Source organism: Orycteropus afer, unplaced genomic scaffold (assembly GCF_000298275.1).
Source record: "Orycteropus afer afer isolate SDZICR_OR568_19922 unplaced genomic scaffold, OryAfe1.0 scaffold00019, whole genome shotgun sequence".
Taxonomy (NCBI): domain Eukaryota; kingdom Metazoa; phylum Chordata; class Mammalia; order Tubulidentata; family Orycteropodidae; genus Orycteropus; species Orycteropus afer.
Window position 1 is genome coordinate 6,476,635 of NW_006921606.1, and position 20,676 is coordinate 6,497,310.

General features: G+C 40.3%; 1 protein-coding gene across 1 annotated transcript in view; it reads right to left on the reverse strand.

Annotated features, from left to right (window-relative positions):
• The window catches only part of LRRC28 (leucine rich repeat containing 28), a 375,800-nt gene that overhangs the window by 70,156 nt on the left and 284,968 nt on the right, over positions 1-20,676 (reverse strand). The window contains exon 6 of the mRNA XM_007959947.2: positions 784-886. Coding sequence (XP_007958138.1) covers positions 784-886 — 103 coding nt within the window. The remainder of the gene's footprint in view (positions 1-783; positions 887-20,676) is intronic.

Consider the following 20,676-nt stretch of genomic DNA (forward strand, 5'->3'; position numbering starts at 1 on the left):
GGCACCATCTAGTTCTTCTAGTCTCATAGTTGTATAGGCTGCAGATTGGATGGTGTACCAGTCGCCAGGACTAACTGTTTCCATGAATTTTGGTTTTCTTCATTCTTCTTTGCTCTGGACGAGGAGAGACCCATCGTTGCATCTAGATGGCAGCTTGCTATGAGACCATTTTTCTAAAAACCTGACTGAGAGGGAAGGATTATCACTGTTCTGAAAACAAAAGCCTGTCATTTCCCATTAACTGAAGCATCTGTTTGGTTGCTAGAACTGTGATTTTTATTGCGGGACTATATCAAACGTTGGTTTCTAAATATTTCCAGTGGGTAAAGTCCTACCTACCAGGGCTAATACTGTAGTAAAATTGTCACTGAGTGGAGTGCAGAGGAAGAGAAGCTTCTAAATTAATGCTGACTCCTCTAGTTTCTGTGACTGATACCATCAAATTTATTGGTGTGCTTGTGTATGTATGTATATATGTATGTATGTATGTGTGTGTGTGTGTGTGTGTATATATATATATATATAATTTTTTTCACTGAAAAATAAAACACAACAAATAACTTAATCTACAGCTTACTAACTGAACCCAAAGTGCAATTAAAATGCTTACCCAATACTCTTAGTCTTATGGGTATCTGATTTAGCATAGTAATGCTAAAGATAACACTGAACAGAATTATCAAATACTTCATCTATATCTGAGTTATAAAAGGACCCAAGCACAAAGTAGACCCAAAACCAGCAAGAGTTGAGCTATAGTATAAATTATGAACGCAGACTTACCCACTGCACCCGATGACTTTATTGTACAGATATGATGGCAGGCCCTTCAGGTGAATGTTGTTATCCACGTACACATATTGTAGTTCTCGAGATCGACCTAAATCTAGGTCAGAAAGAGAAGGGCTATAATTCCTATATTATGTATCAATACAATGTGAAATGTAAAATCTACTAAACAATATCAGAAATATTCAAAATTCCCATTCCAGAAGAAAAAAATGTAGATTTAACTCTGAATGTGAAATATGTCAGCTGCATCATCAGATTCTGTATCAGAAAACATGACTTTAGAAAAATTTTAACCCACGCTGAGTTTGATTTCATAAACTGTAAAGTGAGATAAATGGCTTTAGAAATATTACTAAATTTCCTTCCTGTATACAAATTCTGTCTTTTTATAGAATTTCAAATGAAGAAGAAAGTGTTCTTCATTATTCATATAGTTGTTTTATTTTTTTCCAAAAGAAAAATATGCTATACAAAGTGATTACATTCTCAGGTCAGCCTGGTTCAGCAAGCTAATCAAGATTCACTGTGTTTCCCCTGCCCTAGGCAGAACGAGGGGAGGGGCAGAGAGGGACAACAAGGGATCAGGGGCTGGATAGCTGGGGTCTTAAGCCCAGGTGAATATGGAAATGAGTAAAGCAGAACTCCAATCCCAGTCCCCGGTGAGGTATGAAGGTGTGGCTAGGGTAGACCTGTGGGCCAGTGAGCTTGCTGTTGTTGTTGTTACGTGCCATCGAGTTGGACCTGACTGACAGTGACCTCTCCATGGGTTTCTGAAGCAGTATCACTATGGAAGTGGGTTGCCCAACTTTCCTTCCCAGGAGTGGGTGGTGGGTTTGAACTGCCAGCCTTTTGGTTAGCAGTCAAGTGCCTTAGCAGGACCTGGAAAAAGTATGTACCAGGACTGCAAAGAATGGAGGAGGACGGCCTCAAAAGAAGCCTCAAAAGAAGATTTGCAACAAGAACAGGTATGCCATAAAGAGGGAGAATTCACAAAGTCTTCCAGAAGTACAAGGATTGTGAGAGTGGCAAGAAGTGGAGAAGGATTCCTTCAATGAGGAGGTAAGGTACAAAGAGCTGAGAAAAATGTCCTGACATACAGGCAGGAGAGACACACTTTCAAGTCTAGAGGCTATCCCTTGTCTCCTGCCTGCAATGCCCCAGCAGGTTTGGCCAGCTGTCCTCACTCTCAGCACTCAGAGTAGGGCTTGCAAAACAATCTCTAGCAGCTTTGTTCACCCTCTGTTTGCTGAAGCAAGAACATAATCTTTGAAAGGTTTTCTTTGGGTTCTGCTTGTGAAAATAGGAAACAGGCTGAAGGAGATCATTCCCACCCATCTTTCTAAAGTTCAAGAAAAACAAAGTCCCACATAGGTAAATTAGGAGGGTCGTAGATTAATTTACGTTTCAAAAAGAAAACCCATTTACCCATTATAGACCTTTTATGCACTGTGCTAGTCCTTGGAGCTACACATTTGTCATTAATAGATGTTTACACAGACATGACAAGTGACAGCTGTAATAATGTATGATCATTCCCATTAGGGCGGCTTATGTAAAGTCTTATGGGTTCACAGTGTGACCTAGGGTCCTGGGCAATTTGGTACAGAACATGGGAGGGGGTCACTTGGGATACAGGTGGGGAAGGGTACTTCAGGGGAGAAGTAAGAAAGGGTTAACATTACAGTCTGCCTTTGTGTTGCTAGTTCTATTACAGTAATCCTGCCTTACACTGGAGCAAGTTATAAAAGGAGGAAGCAGAATTAGGAGAACAGCATCACATCACTGGGGACAGGCAATAAAAGGGGAAGTGCTAACTCTTAGGGAGAAAAAGGAATTAATGGACCACTGGCTAGAGATGCCCTTTCCCAACATGGTGGTTTCAAAACATCTAAAAAATATAAGGTAGAAAAGACTGGCTCCCTTTTTGCTCTCTCTTTGTATCACTCATTCTGAAGGAAGACAGCTTCCACATCATGGAGGCATTCCAGCAGCTCTATGAGGAGGAACTGAGGCACCTCAGCAATAGCCATCAGAAAGAGCTTCCTTGGAAGTCAAGCTTTCATTTGACTACAGCCCTGAAGACAATGTAAACGCACTGCTCTTCCATTTTTTCACCAGATAATTTTAGCATTCCATTGATGGTTTCTTATTGCAAAATTATGTAGAGTTTGTCTAATGATGATTTACCATTACTGTGTCTATATTTACTGGGAATTATTCTTAAGGAAGACTGTTTTTTATCATTACGTTGTTGTTAGGTGCCGTAGAGTAAGCTCCGACTCATAGCAACCCTATGTACAACAGAATGAAACAATGCCTGCCCATGTGCCATCCTCACAATCTCTGCTACACTTGAGCACATTGTTGCAGCCACTGTGTCAATCCATCTCATTGAGTCTTCCCCTTTTTCACTGACCCTCCACTTTACCAAGCATGATATTCTTCTCCAGGGAATGGCCTCTTCTGATAACATGACCAAAGTAGGTGAGATTGTTGTGCCCAGGTTATGAAGGAGTAGTTCGGCATGAGGAATATGCTAACAAACGACAATGCAAAAGCAATAGGAAAGTTTATTAGCTAACTTAAGTTAGGGTCCTTGCCCTTACCAAATCAGTGGCTTGAGCAAAAGACCCCGTGCCCCGGTATTTTCACAAATTTATGGAAAAATATGGGGTGGAGCAGCACCAGGGCGAGAGGGTACAGATGATTGGTGTTGCTAAGGGATTTAGGGCAGTGATCTAAGATGTTGGGGGACATAGAGAAACCCCCCAGCTTCAAAGTCCACTTAGGGAAATATTATCTAGGGAGGATGCAAGGCTCAGGTATGTGGAAGACTTTCAGGAGCCGAGCAGATCGCCGATACGTGCTGAATCCGGATGGCTTTTGTGATGCGTGCTGAGTTCGGAGGAAGTTTCTGATACCTGTTGAGACTGGAGGGCAAATAAAGGCCCTAAGGAGTGTTTAGAATTCCAAAAGTCTTGTTAGTATTGCTGACACTAAAAGGTTTCTGGTTAAAGATTTTCCTGGAAGCTACTAGGATTCTGGCTTCAGACTCACAAGATGAAATCTGGCCATTCTCGCTTTCAAGGAGGATTCCGGCTGCACTTTTTCCAGGACAGACTTCTGGTAGTCCATGGTACTTTTAGTATTCTTCATCAACATAACTCAAAAGCATCAACTCTTCTTCAGTCTTCCTTATTCATTGTCCAGCTTTCATATGCATACGAGGTAATGGAAAATATCATGGCTTGAGTTAGGTGCACCTTAGTCTTCAAAGTGACACCTTTGCTCTTCAGCATTTTAAGAGGCGTTTTACAGCAGATCTGCCCTGTCCAATAGGATGTTCAGTTTCTTGACTGCCGATCCCATTGGGTGTTTATTGTGAATCCAAACAATATGAAATCTTTGACAACTTCAATCTTTTCTCCATTTATTGTGATGCTGCTTATTGGTCCAGTTGTGAGGATTTTTGTTTTCTTTACATTGAAGTGCAATCCATACTGCAGACTGCATTCTTTAACCTTCATCAGTAAGTGCTTCAAGTTCTCTTCACTTTCAGCAATCAAGGCTGTGTTGTATGCCTATTGCAGGTTGTTAATGCTTCTTACTCCAACCTGGATGCCTCCTTCTTCTTCATGTAGTCCAGCTTCTCAGATTATTTGCTCAGCATACAGATTGAGTAAGTATGGTAAAAAGATACAACCCTTCCTGATCTTAAACCATGCAGTATCCCCTTGTTCTGTTCAAATGACAGCCTCTTGGTCTGTGCATAGGTTTTTCATAAGCACAATTAAGTGTTCTGGAATTCCCATTCTTCTCAATGCTATCCATAATTTGTTATGATCCACACAAACACTTTTGCATAATCAATAAAACACAAGTAAACATCCTTCTGGCATTCTTTGCTTTCATCCAATATCCCTCTGACATCAGCAATGATATCCCTTGTTTCACGTCCTCTTCTGAATCCATCTTGCATTTCTGGAAGTTCCCTGTCAATATATTGCTGCAACCATTTTTTAATTTTCTTCAGCAATATTTGACTTGTGTGTGATATTAATGACACTGTTTGATAATTTCCACATTTCTTTGCAATGGGTACAAATATGGATCTCTTCCAGTCAGCTGTCCAAGTAGCTGTCTTCCAAATTACTTGGCATAGACAAGTAAGTGGCTCCAGCATGGCATCCATTTGTTGAAACATCTCAATGGGTAATCCGTCAATTCCTGAAGCCTTGTTTTTCATCAGTTCCTTCAGTGAAACTTCAACTTCTTCCCTCAATACCATTGATTCTTGATCATATGTCACCTCCTGAAATGGCTGAACATCTACCAATTCTTTTTTGTACAGTGTCTGTGTATTCCATCATCTTTTGATACTTCTTGCATCATTCATCATTTTGTCCATAGAATCTTTCAGTATTGCAACTTGTCCTGAATTTTTTCCTCAGTTCTTCACCTTGAGAAATGCTCCAGGTCTTTGCACACTTCATTATAATAATTTACTCTGTGTTCCTGAGCTGCTCTTTGAAATCTTCTGCTCAGATCTTTTACCTCATCATTTCTTTCATTTGCTTTAGCTACTTTCTATTCAAGAGCAATTTTCACAGTCTGTTCTGACATCCATTTTGGTCTTTTCTTCCTTTCCTGTCATTTTAAAGACCTTCTTGCTTTCTTCAAACATGATCTTCTTGATGTCATCCCACAATTCCTCTCGTTTTCAGTCACTGATGTTCAATAGGTCAAATCTATTCTTCAGATGGTCTCCAAATTCAGGTGGGATAAAATCAAGATCATATTTTGGCTCTTGTGGGCTTGTTTTAATTGTTTTTAGCTTCACCTTGAACTTGCATATGAGCAATTCATGGTCTGTTCCACAATTAGTTCCTAGCCTTGTTTTGGCTGAACATATTGAGCTTCTCCATTGCCTCTTTCTACAGATGTAATTGATCTGAATCCTGTGTATTCTATCTAGTGAGGTCCATGTGTATAGCCACCATTAATGTTATTGAAAAAAGGTATTTGCAATGAGTAAGTCGCTGGTCTTGCAAAATTCTATCATGTGATCTCCAGCGTCATTTCTATCACTAATGCCACATATTCCCTACAATTGGTGATTCTTCGTTTCCAACTTTCCCACTCTAATCACCAATAATAATCAATACATCTTGATTGCATGTTTGGTCAGTTTCAGACTGCAGAAGTTGGCAAAAATCTTCAACTTCTTCATCTTTAGTTTTAGTGGGTGGTGTGTCAATGGACTTATGGATGCTTATTTTATTGTAAGAGGTTAAAACTCAACACCTTTCATTTTGTTGGTCAAAATGTTTCAACTTTGGCAGTTAGGAGCAGCTTCAGGTTGGCTCTTATGTTTTTTCAATAGATCCCCTTTATTTTTTGAGAGTGTCTTCACTTTCTGGCACCACAGGATCAGTTACTATTTTCCCTACCTAATCCTGAAATCAAGGAACTCTGGTGGCATAGTGTCTAAGGCATTTGTCTGATAACCAGAAGGCTGGTGGCTCAAATCCACCAGACACTCCTCCGAAGGAAAACTGGGCAATCTACTTCCATAGTGATATTGCCTCGGAAACTCAATGAGGGGCCACTATGAGTCAGATCCAGTTCGATGGCAGTGAGTTTGTTTTTGGTTTTAGTTCTGAAATCAGGAGCTCTGGTGGCATAGTGCCCAAGGCATATGAATGCTAACCAGAAGGTTGGCGGTTCAAACCCACCAGCCACCCCATGGAAGGAAGATTGGGCAATCTACTTCTGTAAAGATTTACTGCTTCAGAAACCGGGTTGCTATGAGTCAGAATTGACTCAATGGCAGTAAGTTTGGTTTTTGGTTTAGTCCTGAAATCAATCACTTCTCCAAGTAGCCCTAGTTCCTTTTATCGAAACCAAGATCTTAGTGCCAAGTGTGCTCACTGCTTCTGGGGTGTCATTGCTTCTACAGTCTCTTGGCTAGATCTAGAAATATATGTATGCATACTAAGCCACACACACACACACACACACACACACACACATAAAAACTCACTGCCGCTGAGTCGGATCCGACTCACAGTTTTGAGGTATTACTATGGAAATACATTGCCCAATCTTCCTTTCAAGGAGTGGCTGGTGGGTTTGAACCACCAGCCTTCTGGTTAGCAGTCAAATGGCTTAGGCACTACACTACCAGAGCTCCCACACATAAATATACATCTATAATTTTGGAGGCATACTTTCAGTGCACAGTGCCAGAAGTGGGATTGCTAGATCAAAGGTTAAATACATGTATAGATTGTTTAGTATTGACAAAATTTCCCTCCAAAATGGTTATACTAATTTGCATTCCCATCAGCAACTCATGAAAGTGTATGTTTTCCCCCAGGCTTGCCAATAAAACATGCTGTCATGTTTTTTAATTTTGCCATTCTGAGATTTAAGAGATGGTATTTCACTGTTAGCAAATGGAAGAAATGACAAGACAAAAGAGCTGAACAGAAGATTTCAAAGGGCAGCTTGAGCAGACAAAGCCAATTACTATAATGAAATGTGCAAAGACCTAGAGTTAGAAAACCAAAAGGGAAGAACATGCTCAGCATTTCTCAAGTTGAGAGAACTGAGGAAAAAAATTTAAGCCTCAAGTTGCAATACTAAAAGTTTCCATGGGCAAAATATGGAATGATGCAGGAAGCATCAAAAGAAGATGGAAGAAATACACAGTCACTGTACCAATCAGAACTGGTAGATCTTCATCCATTTCAGGAGGTGGCATATGTTCAAGAACCAATGGTACTGAAGGAAGAACTCTAACCTGCAGGGAAAGAATTGGCGAAGAACAAGGCTCCAGGAATTGATGGAATAACCACTGAGATGTTTCAACAAACCAATGCCCCACTGGAGGCACTCACTCGGCTATGCCAAGAGATATGGAAGACAGCTACCTGGCCAACTGACTGGAAGAGATCCATATTTGTACCCATTCCAAAGAAAGGTGATCTTACATAATGTGGAAATTATCGAACAATAGCATATATATCACATGCAAGTAAAATCTTACTGAAGATAATTCAAAAATGGTTGCAGCAGTATATTTACAGAGAACTTCCAGATATGCAAGCTGGATTCAGAAGAGGATGTGGAATGACAGATAGCATTGCTGATGTCAGATGGATCTTGGCTCAAAGCAAAGAATACCAGGAAGATGTGTTTTATTGACTATGCAAAAACATTTGATTGTGTGGATCATAACAATTTGTGGATAACATTGAGAAGAATGGGAATTCCAGAACACTTAATTGCACTCATGGGGAATCTGTACATAGACCAGGATGCTGTCATTTGAATACAACAAGGGGATACTGTATGGTTTAAAATCAAGAAGGAAGTGTGTTAGGGTTGTATCCTTTCCCCATACTTATTCAACCTGTATGCTGAGCAAATAATCCGAGAAGCTGGACTATATGAAGAAGAACATGGTATAAGGATTGGAGGAAGAATCATTAACAACCTGTGATACACTGACAACACAACTTTAATTGCTGAAAGTGAGGATGACTTGAAGCACTTACTGATGAAGACTGGAGAATACAGTCTGTAGTATGGATTACATCTCAACATAAAGAAAACAAAAATCCTCACAACTGGACCTATAAGCAGCATCATGATAAATGGAGAAAAGATTGAAGTTGTCAAAGACTTCACATTGCTTGGTTCTACAAGTGATGCCAATGGAGGTAGCAGTCAGGACATCAGATGATGTACAACACTGGGCAAATTGGCTGCAAAGGACCTCTGTCAACTGCTGAAGAGCAAAGATGTCTCCTTGAGGACTAAGTTGCACCTGACACAGCTATGGTATTTTCAGTCGTCTCATAAGCATGTAAGAGCTGGACAATGAATAAGGAAGACCGAAGAAAAATTGATGCTTTTGAGCAGTGGTGTTGGGGAAAAATGCTGAGAGTACTGTGGACTGCTAAAAGAACTAACAGGTCTGTCCTGGAGGAAGTGATGCTGGAATGATCCTTGGAGGCAAGAATGGCCAGGCTCTGTCTCACCTGTTTTGGGCATGTTGTCAGAAGGACCATTCCCTGGAGAAGAATGTTATGCTTGGCAAGGTGGAGAGTCAATGAAAGAGGGGAAGGCCATCAATGAGATGGGTTGACATGACGGAGGCAGCAATAGGCTCAAGTATAGCAAGGATCGTGGAGCTGGCACAGGACTGGGCAGTGTTTCATTCTGCCGTGCACAGCGTCATTATGAGTCAGAGACAACTTGACGGCACCTAACAACATCTCAGTGTTGTCCTAATATGTGTTTTTCTAATTATATGTGAGTTGGAACATTTTTTAATGCCTGTGTCAATTTTATATATTTATTTATGAATTTGCTATTTCTCTTTTTCCAGTTTCCCTGTCAGGTTTTTGATATTTTGTCTCATTTTTAAGAGTTCTTTATATATTAAGGGCTTTAACCCTATGTTTGTGGTCTATTATTGTTAATATTTTAAAGCAGAATTCACCAATGTTTTCTTCTAGTAGTTCCTTGGCATCCTTTTTTTTTTTTTTAATTTTAATCCTAATCAATTTGGTGTTTATACTTGTGTACAATGTGAATGTGAAATAACAGCTAATATTTTCTCTTTCCAAATGGTGATCTAGTTTTCTCAGTATCATTCATTAAAATGTCCATCTTTATCCCAGTGATTTCAGATGTCATCTTTGCCATAACTGCCATATGTATTTGGGTGTAATTCTGAGCCTTTTACTAGTCTATTTGTCTACTCACATGCTGTAACACAATGTTTTAAGTACGTTGCTGTTGATGTTATGTGCCGTTGAGTCGGATCCAACTCCTAGCAACCCCTCCTTGGGTTTCTGAGGCGGTATCACTTACGGAAGCAGATTGCCCAACCTTCCTTCTGAAGAGTGGCTGGTGGGTTTGAACTGCCAGCCTTCTGGTTAACAGTCAAGTACCTTAGGCACTATGCTACCAGTATAGAGGGTTTTATAAAGTGTGCTGGGTAAGCCTAATCTGCCCTTGTAGTTGTGCTTGGGATTGCAGTAAATTTACACATTTGTGTATTGCAACTGTGTTTTGAATTTTTCCATGTAAAGGTTTTGCATATTTTTTTGTTAAATTTATTCCTGAATCATCTTTATATCAGTCCTGTAAATGGTGTTGTCTCTTCTGATTACTGTGTACATAAAAGTTATTTTTATATCCTGTTATTTCATTGAGCTCTTTTACTATTTGAGTTAGTTGTATCATTGATTCTCTGGGAGTTTCCAGGTGTACTATTACACCAAAGAAAGACAGTTTTACTTTTATCTATTCTTATGTCTCTAAATAAAAGGAGCCCTGGTGGTGCACCAGTTAACTGCTCAGCTGCTAACCAAAAATTGGTGGTTTGAACCTACCCAGTGGCTCTGTGGGAGAAACAGCTGGCAGTCTGATCCTGTGAAGACTGCAGTCTAGAAAACCCTATGGGGCAGTTCTACGTGGGGTTGCTATGAGCTGGAAATCAACTCAATGGCAACTGAAAACAATGTCCCTGATTGTTTCTTGTCTAAATGCTTTGGCGAATACCTTTGGTGCAATTCTAAATAGCAGTGGAGATAATGGACAACTTTGCCTTGTTCTGATCTTAAAGGAAATGTCTCTGTTGTTTCTGCATTATATAGAATACTGACTTCAGACTAAAGGCTCATTTTAAGAAAGAATCCTGAGTTCAGCAAGATTGTTCTTTTATTCATAATTTTTTTTTTAATTTAGGTTTTTTATTTTTGTACATACTTTTTTCCTCTTTTTCCTATTTCTTCTCCTCTCATTGTTTTTGTTGTATTATTTCTACCTTGCCATGATTTATGACATGTGGACATTAGTCTGCCACCTTCATGCTCACCTTTGTTTTAGTCTTACATGTATATTTATATTTTAATAATGCTCACCATCTGTTCTTTTGCTGAAGTTTTCACAGGCATCACTTGGTTGGATGAAGTTCATTCTCTAATAAAGAGGTCAGCAAACTTTCTGTAAAGGGTCAGATAGTAAATATTTTAGGCTTTGCAGGCCATATAGTCTCTGTTGCAACTACTCAATTTTGCCATTGTAGAGCAAAAGCAGCTACAGAACATTGGAACATAGTGTGCATGCTGTATGTATTGGAACATAGTGGGCAAGCTATGTTCCAATAAAACTTACAAAAATAGGCAGTAGGCCAGGATTAATTAATCCATAGGCCAAAGTTTGCTGACCCCTGTTCTAATTACTTAAAAGAGGCTGATATATGCAGTAAATCTAAATTCACTAAAATCTTAATGTTATCTAAATTCTTAAATGTTAGGAATTATTTTCCTAAGGTCTTCACAATTTACAGATATCTTGGCTGGGTATAAAGTCCTTGGCTCAAACTTTCAGTGAGCTTTTTAAAAATGCCGCACCATTGCTGCCTTATTTGTATTTTGTTTTTGAAAATTCTGATGCTAGCCTTACTCTTTTGCCTTTGTTATTTGATCTTTCTGTCTGTAAGCCTACAGGATCTTATTTTAATCTTTGAAATCTAAGTCTTTCTAGGAGATTAATTTTCCCAGATACCAGTCAGCTGTCCATGTACAGATTCTTTTTCTGTTTCTGGATAGATTTTTTTTTAATAGTTTGAAATATTAACTCTGTTCCCTTGTTGTTTTTTCCTTTTCAAAAACTATCATAGTATGAACACTCTTCCTTTTTTGTTTGCTCATTTCTACTACTTTCATTCTTTATGTCATTTTTATTATTTGGTTGTTTTCCTGCTTTTCTTTAATGTCCCTTATTAAAATTTAACTTGAGTCTATTCTCTGTTGTGCACCTTATAATTTATTCTTTATTTCTAATTGTCTTTTCATTTTTTAATTTCTCCCTATTTTGTCCATTTATGTTTTTAATTTTTGAATTTCAGATTTAAAGTGATTTTTTGTATCTTGAAATGCTTGTTTGAGTATACTTATTTTGGTTTAGAGTACAAGACTTAGTGTTCTTCTTTTTTTTTTTTTTAAGTGTGGGGGCATGCCGCTCAGTTGATTTGTATAATTTTTCTCTCCTGATTTTCTACAACAGTTCTCCATGGATTTTACGCTTGTTCATATCTATGATACTACGGTGTTTTGCAAGGTTACTAGTCTAATGGTACATTTCCTATTGGTCTGTGCTACAGCTCTGGTGATGTAGTGCATAAGGCATTTGACTGCTAACCAGAAGGCTGGCAGTTCAAACCCACCAGCCACTCCTCAGAAGGAAGACTGAGCAATCTACTTCCGTTGAGATATTGCCTCAGAACCCAAGAAGGGGTCACTATGAGGCACGTTCGACTAGATGGCAGTGAGTTTGGTTTTTTTGGTATGTGGTACTTAAGGATGTATGTCAACTTGGCTGGGCTGTGGTTTTGAGTGGCTAGGAAGCTGGGTCTAGTCACTCCCCATGATGAGACTAGTAATCAACTCCATGTGCTGTGAGCAGCTGAGTAGCTGACTTCAGGGTGTGGCCTGCTTCTAGTATATAAGGAGAAGTTTTGAGAATGCTCTTGAGCTTTTTGGCATGCTTGGATCCTTGATTTAGCCAAGCCTTCATTAAATAGCCTGCCATGTTACCTGCTGATCTTTATGGAAGACCTTAAAATCTCCCCCTTCTTCTTCTTCCCATCATCATCCAATTGTCCAAGAACAGTTATTTCCCTTTTCCCTTTTTTTCATCCCCTGGAAGCAATATGTTTGGAAGATATCCCTTTTAAGTTGTACATATCTTTCAAATTATACCTGTCCCTCTGTTTTTGTCCCTTTCAGTTGCTCTCCTAGCCTTTTATATGTTATCTGGCCCTTAATCACATGTACTTTAGAGATGCCTTCCCTGTTTTCCTTGCTCTGATCTGCTTGATTACTTTTTTAGTTTTAGGACGTCCATTAGTTTTCCATTGCTGTATAAAATTCTGGCAGTTAAAAACAACATACATTTACTATCTCACAGTTTTTGTGAGTCAGGAGTCCAGGCATGGTTTAAATGCGTTCTCTGCTCGGGGCTTCATAAGACTGACATATCATCCTTTCATATTCTCTCACCTTCAGCTGTTACCTGGTCTTATTCTATCACACCATCTGTCAATGATTTTGTGTATGATTTCTCCAGTTCTTCACCTTCACTTTCATGAAATACTGTATCTTTTTAAGATTTGAGTACCTACAGTCAGTTCACTTTAAGCAGTGAAAATGATCTTTCAAAGAGTAAATCAGGTTGTGTTACTGCCCTTCTCAGAACCCTGTAATAGCTTCTCATCCTACCCTTATCAATGGCCTTTATGATCAGATCTCTGCCCCACATTCAAATGATGTTTCCTACTACTCTTGCTTCAAGACAGTGACATTACTGCTGTTTCCTAAACATGCTGCTTTGTTCCTGCCTAAGCCTTTGCATGTAGTTTTCTCTGTCTGGACTGCTCTTCCTGCAGATTTTTCCATGCCCTGCTCCTTCACAACAGTCAGGTCTCTACTCAAATGTCAGCTCCTTCGAGAAACTTACCCTAAATACTCTATCTAAAATAGCAAACCTCACTCCTTGGAAGGAAGATTGGGCAATCTACTTCCTTAGTGGTATTGCCTCAGAAACCCAAGGAGAGGTCACTATAAGTCAGATCCGACTCGACAACAGTCGGTTTGGTTTTGGTTTTGGTATATTCTCCTATTATTCTCAAACCCCTTAGTTTGCTTTATTTATTTATTTATTTTGATACACTCACTGGTATTACATATTTATTTGCTTATGGCTGTCTCCCTCACAAGAAGTTTATCGAAAGCTGGATCTTGGTCTATCCTGTTTATAACATAATCTTCAGCATTTAGGTGAGTGACACAGTAGTTGCTACTACTACTTGAATGACAAAATTTGGCCATCTAAAAAGGCTGTATTGTTGACATTTTAAAAAAATCCCAGGAAAGAATGATGAAGACATCAAAGAGATAAGAAAAGATTAGAGGTTTGTCACTAGTCAAGAAAGGAGGAATTTTTGACTGAGAACTAATTTTATGGAGGTTTTAAACAAAGTGGCAACTCTTAAGACCACTGACTGGATAAGCAATCTCTTAGGAAGTCACTCAAAGTTAAGGGATAATTTAAGTCAGGTAACTGGAAAGTACTTTACTTGTACATAAACACAATTACACAGGGTCGTTATTCGTCTAGTAACTGGTTGATATTTGTGTATCTTAATGACTTTTTCTTCCCTATATACTCTTTCCTACTACTTAAATAATGAATACAGCAAAATAATGGGCACACCAACACTTCTTTAAGAAATGATTACTTCATTTTATAATCACTATTTAGCATCTGAAACTGCAGGACAGATTATTTTACAGCACAATTCACATCTTCATTAGGAAAAGCCCTCAATTATTTATATCTTTACTTTTATCCACTCCCTACTCTATTCTTATAGTCCTCCAAACCATTTATTCAATGCTTACAAATATCAGGTACTGTGTCAGGAGCTGGGGATAAAGAAAAGAAAAAGTCCTTGTCCTTATTTGAAGATTTTTATGAGAGGAACTTTTAGTGGCTTTTGGAACTACACATGGAAAAAAGGTACCAAAACCAAAACAAAACTCACTGCCGTCGAGTTGGTTCCAACTCATAGCGACCCCTCCTTGGGTTTCTGAGGCAGTATCACTACGGAAGTAGATTGCCCAACCTTCCTTCCGAGGAGTGGCTGGTGGGTTTGAACCACCAGCCTTCTGGTTAGCAGTCAAATGCCTTAGGCACTATGCCACCACCCAAAGATTTGAGGTTCTAAAAGGCCAGATTTCCTAAGAAGGCTACATGCTAAGTTGTATACTGCTGGCAAACTTCAGGGGCAAAATAATTTGGAGAAACAGACCTAATTCTGAGAAAAAAAAAAAAAAAAGTCAAATTCTGCTACCCCAGAGACTGGTGGTTCCAGCCAAGGGATGAGGGCTGAAAAATCTTACTGTTGTGGCAAACAAGGCTGCCTGTAAGAAAAGGAACCTGCTCAATAAAAGCTGGCTTGAGGTAGAATTGCTTCAGAAGACAAAATCACCTTCTGCATCCAGGCCGAAGGTCAACTGGCCAATAGCCTGAAGCTCCTAACCTTAACTGGAAAAAATGGTGATCCTGCTCCCAAGGATGAAAATAGATATAAATACTGACATTTCAGCAGAAGAATTAGTTGTAAGTGTAGTTTTAAGATTTGCAAATACTATGAAAATTTGCATAGTTTTTTCTTTTTAAAAGTATTTAAACCTTCAACCAACCATTAGAACCTACGTTTAGGGAACTGGACAAGCCTCTCCTTATAAAGCCCACTGTCAGTAATGTGATCAGATTTCCCCATTACTCAGTCAGTTTTCACAGTGGAGTGGAGGGAAGATTAGAGGAGATGACCCTGGAAACAGGAAGACAGGGAGGCCTAGCAATCATTCAGTCAAAAAAAAAAGGGGTAGGTGGGTGGGTGGGTATAAATTTAGGTGGTAGGAAAGGTGATAGAGACACACAAGAGACAGTAAAGGGAAATGACAGAGCTTTTCACCCTAATATATTTCAGTCATTAATAAATAAAAACGGAAGCAGTCCTTACCACCTAACAATATCAGGTGAAACATTAAATTCAGCTGTCAGTGTAATTTGCTATGGTGAACCAACTCTTAGGTGCCCCATGATCCCTGCCTCCTGGTGCTGACATTCTTGTGCTATCACCTCCTCTTGGGTTTGAGCAGGACATATGACTTGACTTGCTCTACAGTCAGTCTGTCTCCATTTCTCTCTCCACTGCTGACTTTAAAGAAGCAACCTATTTTAAATCTTACAGTCAGGGGAAAACGAATTTGCCAACAACCTGAAGGAACTTGGAGGTGGATCCTTCTCCCAAACTTCTGCTAAGAACCCATTTCTATCGGATACCTTGAATGCAGCCTTGTGAGACCCTGAGGACCCAGCCAGGACTCCTGACCCACAGAAACAGTGAGATAATAAATGTGTGCTTTTTAAGCCAATATGTATGTGGCATTTTGCTAGGCAGCAATAGGCAACTGCAACTGACAGTGCAGTGGAGAGCTTATTTTTGCCTGAATGACTGTGAGGCCTCCCTGTATTTCTGTTTTCAAGGTTACCTCTTCTAATGAACAGAGAGGTCACTCTGAAAATAGACTATGCCTTTAACCTATCCAGATAGCTCAAAAATTCGTATCATTAATCATACAAATCTGAATGATTCATTATAAACTCATCCCTATAAACAGAATCCAGAACCTACCACTCATCGGACAGTTTGTTGTATAGTGGTGGCTTGCAACTTGCTATGATGCTGGAAGCTGTGCCACTGGTATTTCAAATACCAGCAGGGTTACCCATGGTAGACAGTTTTTGGCAGACCTACGAGACTAAGACAGACTAGGAAGAAGGATGTGGCCAGGTCCACTTCTTAAAAAATTGGCCACTGAAAGCATTATGAATAGCAAGGAAACAGTGTCTGATACAGTGCTGGAAGATGAGCCTCTTTAGGTTGGAAGACACTCAAAACATGATAAGGGAATAGCTGCATCTTCAAAGTAGGGCTGACCTTAATGACATGCAAGGAGTAAAGCTTTCAGGGACCTTCATTTGCTGAAGTGGCATGACTCAAAATTAGAAGAAACAGCTGCAAATATCCATTAATAACTGGAATGGGGAATGTATAAAGTATGACTCTAGGAAAACTGGAAGTTATCAAAAATGAAATGGAACACATGAAGAGCAATATTCTAAGAAATAGAAAGGTGAAATGGACTATTGTTGGCCATTTTGATTCGGCCAGTCTACTATACCTGGAGAGACACATTAAACAGAAATGGCACTACATTCATCATCAAAAAGAATATTGCAAGGATTCTCCTGAAGTACAATTATCCTGTCAGTGACAGGATAATACCCATACACATATAAGGAAGATGAATTAATGCTAATTAATTGTTTTTTTGTGTGCATTTTTTTGAAAACTCTGCTTTAGATGCAAATTTACAAAGCAGAATTTATTTTTTACATTCAACACTCCGTGTACATTCAGTTTCACTCGCCAGTTACCATCCCCAACCCTAACCCACTCTCCTCCTCTCCCTTCCCAGTAACCTGCCCCTTCCCAGAGCCCTTAGTTATGCACTCCTGTCTGTCCAGCTTTTCCTCTGTGTGAACGTTGCCCCTTTGGTGTCCCATGGCTGATTGCTCCAAGGGATGTATCTCTGTAGAGTAGGTGAGTGCATTGTCCTGGGTTGAGAGTTTTATGTGTAAGTCTTATTTACTATTGGGCTGAGAGCCAGCCCTTGGGAGTGAGTTTTATCCCAGGCCCGAAGTGTATCCAAGGGCCACAGTCTTAGGGGTCCCACCAGACTCCATCTAACCAGTAATCCTGGTTATTATTGTGTTTCTGGATTGTGTTCCATGTTTTTCCTCAACTATGTCCAGGATCTCCAGTTATGATCCCTTCCCAAGTGGCTGACATTGGTAGCTGGGCACCATCTAGTTCTTCTGGTCTCGAGGTCCATCATGTTCCAGGGCTAATTGTTTCCAAATGCCATTTTTTTTTTTTTTTTACTTTTCTTCACTTCCGATGATAGGAGATCATTAGCTGCATCTTAGATGGCTGCCCAAAGCTTTTAAGACCTGTGTTAGACTGGGATCTCTAGAGAAACAAAACCAGTAAAGCTTACATAGAGAGTGAGAAAGGGAATTTTATCTTAGGAAAATGGCTCACACACTTACAGAAGCTGGCAAGTCCAAAGTTCTTGGATCAAACATCAAGCTGGAGGCTTTTCCTGATTCACACAGCTGCAGGGGCTGAAAAGCTCAAGGTTGGCAGGCAGTATACTGGCTGTTGACTCCAATGAATGACAAATCCAAGATCTCCAGGCCGAATGGTGGATTGATCGATCATGGACAGTTGTACGCAGCACAACAGAATCTCGATCCACAGAAGAGTGTCACTTTTCCCAGGATGTCCATAAATATACTGGAAGCAGGCCACACCCCTAGGGAAACTCCCTTTCAATGGACTGGCTGCTCAAAACATATACATATGATCCCATCATGGGAACAACCCACATCACAATTGCTTAAACCACACAGAATTGTGGTCCAGCCAAGTTGACACACAGATCCAACTGTTACAATCCACCCCTTGTCAACTTGGCAGCTGTACACATCTTCTTAACCATATATAATCTCTAAATAAGGACAATTATAAAGTCATATTCGCGCCTAACATGATACGCTAACACACGTATAACTGAAACACATTAACCTTATTTACATTTCACAGTTCATAACAGAAAGAAACAAAAATATATGATGCATATAAACAGTGAAGAAATATAACAATCACAGTCCTCATTTATGCAACTGGTCACGTGGTCATAGCTGATAATCAGAACTACCTTCTTCCACCACCCATTCTGTATTTCCCTTGCCCTCAGCAAGTACCTCAGCTGGTCGTGGTTCTTTGCCTGGTGGTGTGACCCAAATCTTCATTCCTAAAGGGTCTGGGGCATTAGCAGTCATATAAAAATTGGGTTGCTGTAATTTTCCATTGACTTTAATCACAGGGCATGGTAGTACTAAGAGATGTCCTAAAGAATCTCCTGTATTCCACACATATTCTTCTTTACCTCCGTTTTGTAATGTCAATCCAGTTTCTCCTTGGTAATCATGATCTCTCACACCAGATAGTACAGTAATGCCCTTCTTTTGTCTATTGATCCAGAGGCATGAGGAAGCCAAAATGATCAGGTGGCATTCTTAATTTCCAGTTCAATGCAATCAGTATTGTGTCTCCAGGAGGGAGTGTTCCTCCCTTTGGGACTAAGATCTCCAGACCTACAGAGCATAGGGTAGCAGGGACAGGAAACGAAAATGTTTTGAGTGGGTCACTAGGGGTAATAGTGAGTAGTACCACTCCCATCTCCATCCTGTAGTTCCTGGACCCATGAATCCTAGCTATTGGAGAAACAGAACCATATACTGCAAGTTGGTTTATAGCATAGACAGTCTGCTGGAGAACACTACCCCAAACCTTCAAGGTATTGCCACCTAGTTGGCACTGTGATTGTGTTTTCAGAAGGCCATTCCATCGTTCTATCAAGCCACCTGCTTCAGGATGATGGGGAACATGGTAAGACCAGTGAATTCCATGAGCACAGGCCCACTGTCATACTTCATTTGCTGTGAAGTGAGTCCCTTGATCTGAAGCAATGCTGTGTGGGATACCAAGACGGTGGATAAGGCATTCTGTAAGTCCATGGATGGTAGTTTTGGCAGAAGCATTGCGTGCAGGGAAGGTGAATCCATATCCAGAATTAGTATATATTCCAGTAAAAACAAAACAGTCCTTTCCGTGATGGAAATGGTCCAATGTAATCAACCTGCCACCACATTGCTAGCTGATCACCCTGAGGAATGGTTCCATAGTGCGGACTCAGTGTTGGTCTCTGCTGGCAAATTGGGCACTCAGCAGTGGCAGTAGCCAAATCAGCTTTGGTAAGTGGGAGTTCATGTTGCTGAGCCCATGCATAACCTTCATTCCTGCCACCATGGCCACTTTGTTCATGAGCCCATTGAGCAATGACAGGAGTAGCTGGGGGAAAAGGATGGTTAGTTTCCAATGAACGTGTCATGCTATCCATCTGATTATTAAAGTCTGCCTCTGCCAAGGTCCCCTTTTGGGGGACATTCACATGAGACACAAATATCTTTACACCTCTGGCCCATTCAGTGAGATCTATCCACATACCTCTTCCCAATACATCCTTGTCACCAATTTTCCAATCATGCTCCTTCCAAGTCCCAGACCATCCAGCCAAGCCATTAGTCACAGCCCATGAATCCATATATAATTGCACATTTGGTCATTTCTTATTCCTTGTAAAGTGAACAGCCATATGCATGGCTTGAAGTTCTGCTCTTTGGGAGGATTTTCCTTCACCACTGTCCTTCAAGTAAGTCTCAGAAAGGGGCTGCAGTGCTGCTGCTGTCCACTTTTGAGTGGTGCCTGCATATTACGCAGAACCATCTGTAAACCAGGCACGAGTCTTCTCTTCCTCAGTCAACTGAGCATAAGGAACTGCCCATGAAGCCATAGGTGCAGAGTGGGACAGGAAAGGTAATGTGACTGCAGTGGAGACCATAGGAATTTGGGCCACTTCTTGTGCCTTTAGGTCCTGCTCGAGCCCGATCTCTGACATACCACTTCCATTTAATGATGGAGTACTGCTGTGCATGTCCAACTCTGACTCACTGCATCAGACAACACCCAGTTCATGATGGGCAGCTCAGTGACTTGGTGGCCCATGGCTGGGTGTTCAGTCTCTACTAAAGCCCAATAACAAGCTAAAAGCTGTTTCTCAAAAGGAGAGTAGTTATCTGCAGAGGATGGCAGAGCTTTGCTCCAAAATCCCAAGGGTCTGCATTGCAATTCACCAACAGAGACCTGCCAAAGACTCCACACACAATCTTCATTTAGTACAGACACTTCAAGAACCATTGGATCAGCCAGATCATATGGGCCAAGTGGCAGAGCAGCCTGAACCTGTTGCAGAGCCTTCTGTTGTTCTGAGCCCCACTCAAAACTAGCAGCTTTCCGAGTCACTTGATAAATAGGCTGTAGCAACACACCCAAATGAGGGATATGTTGCCGCCCAAATCCAAAGAGGCCCACCAGACATTGTGCCTCCTTTTCAGTTGTGGGGGAAGCCATATACAATAACTTATCCTTCACTTTAGTAGGAATTTCTATTTCGACATGCCCCACACGACTTGACCCCTAGAAATTTCAATGAGGTGGAAGGTGCCTGAATTTTTGTTGGGTTAATTTCCCAACCTCTAGCA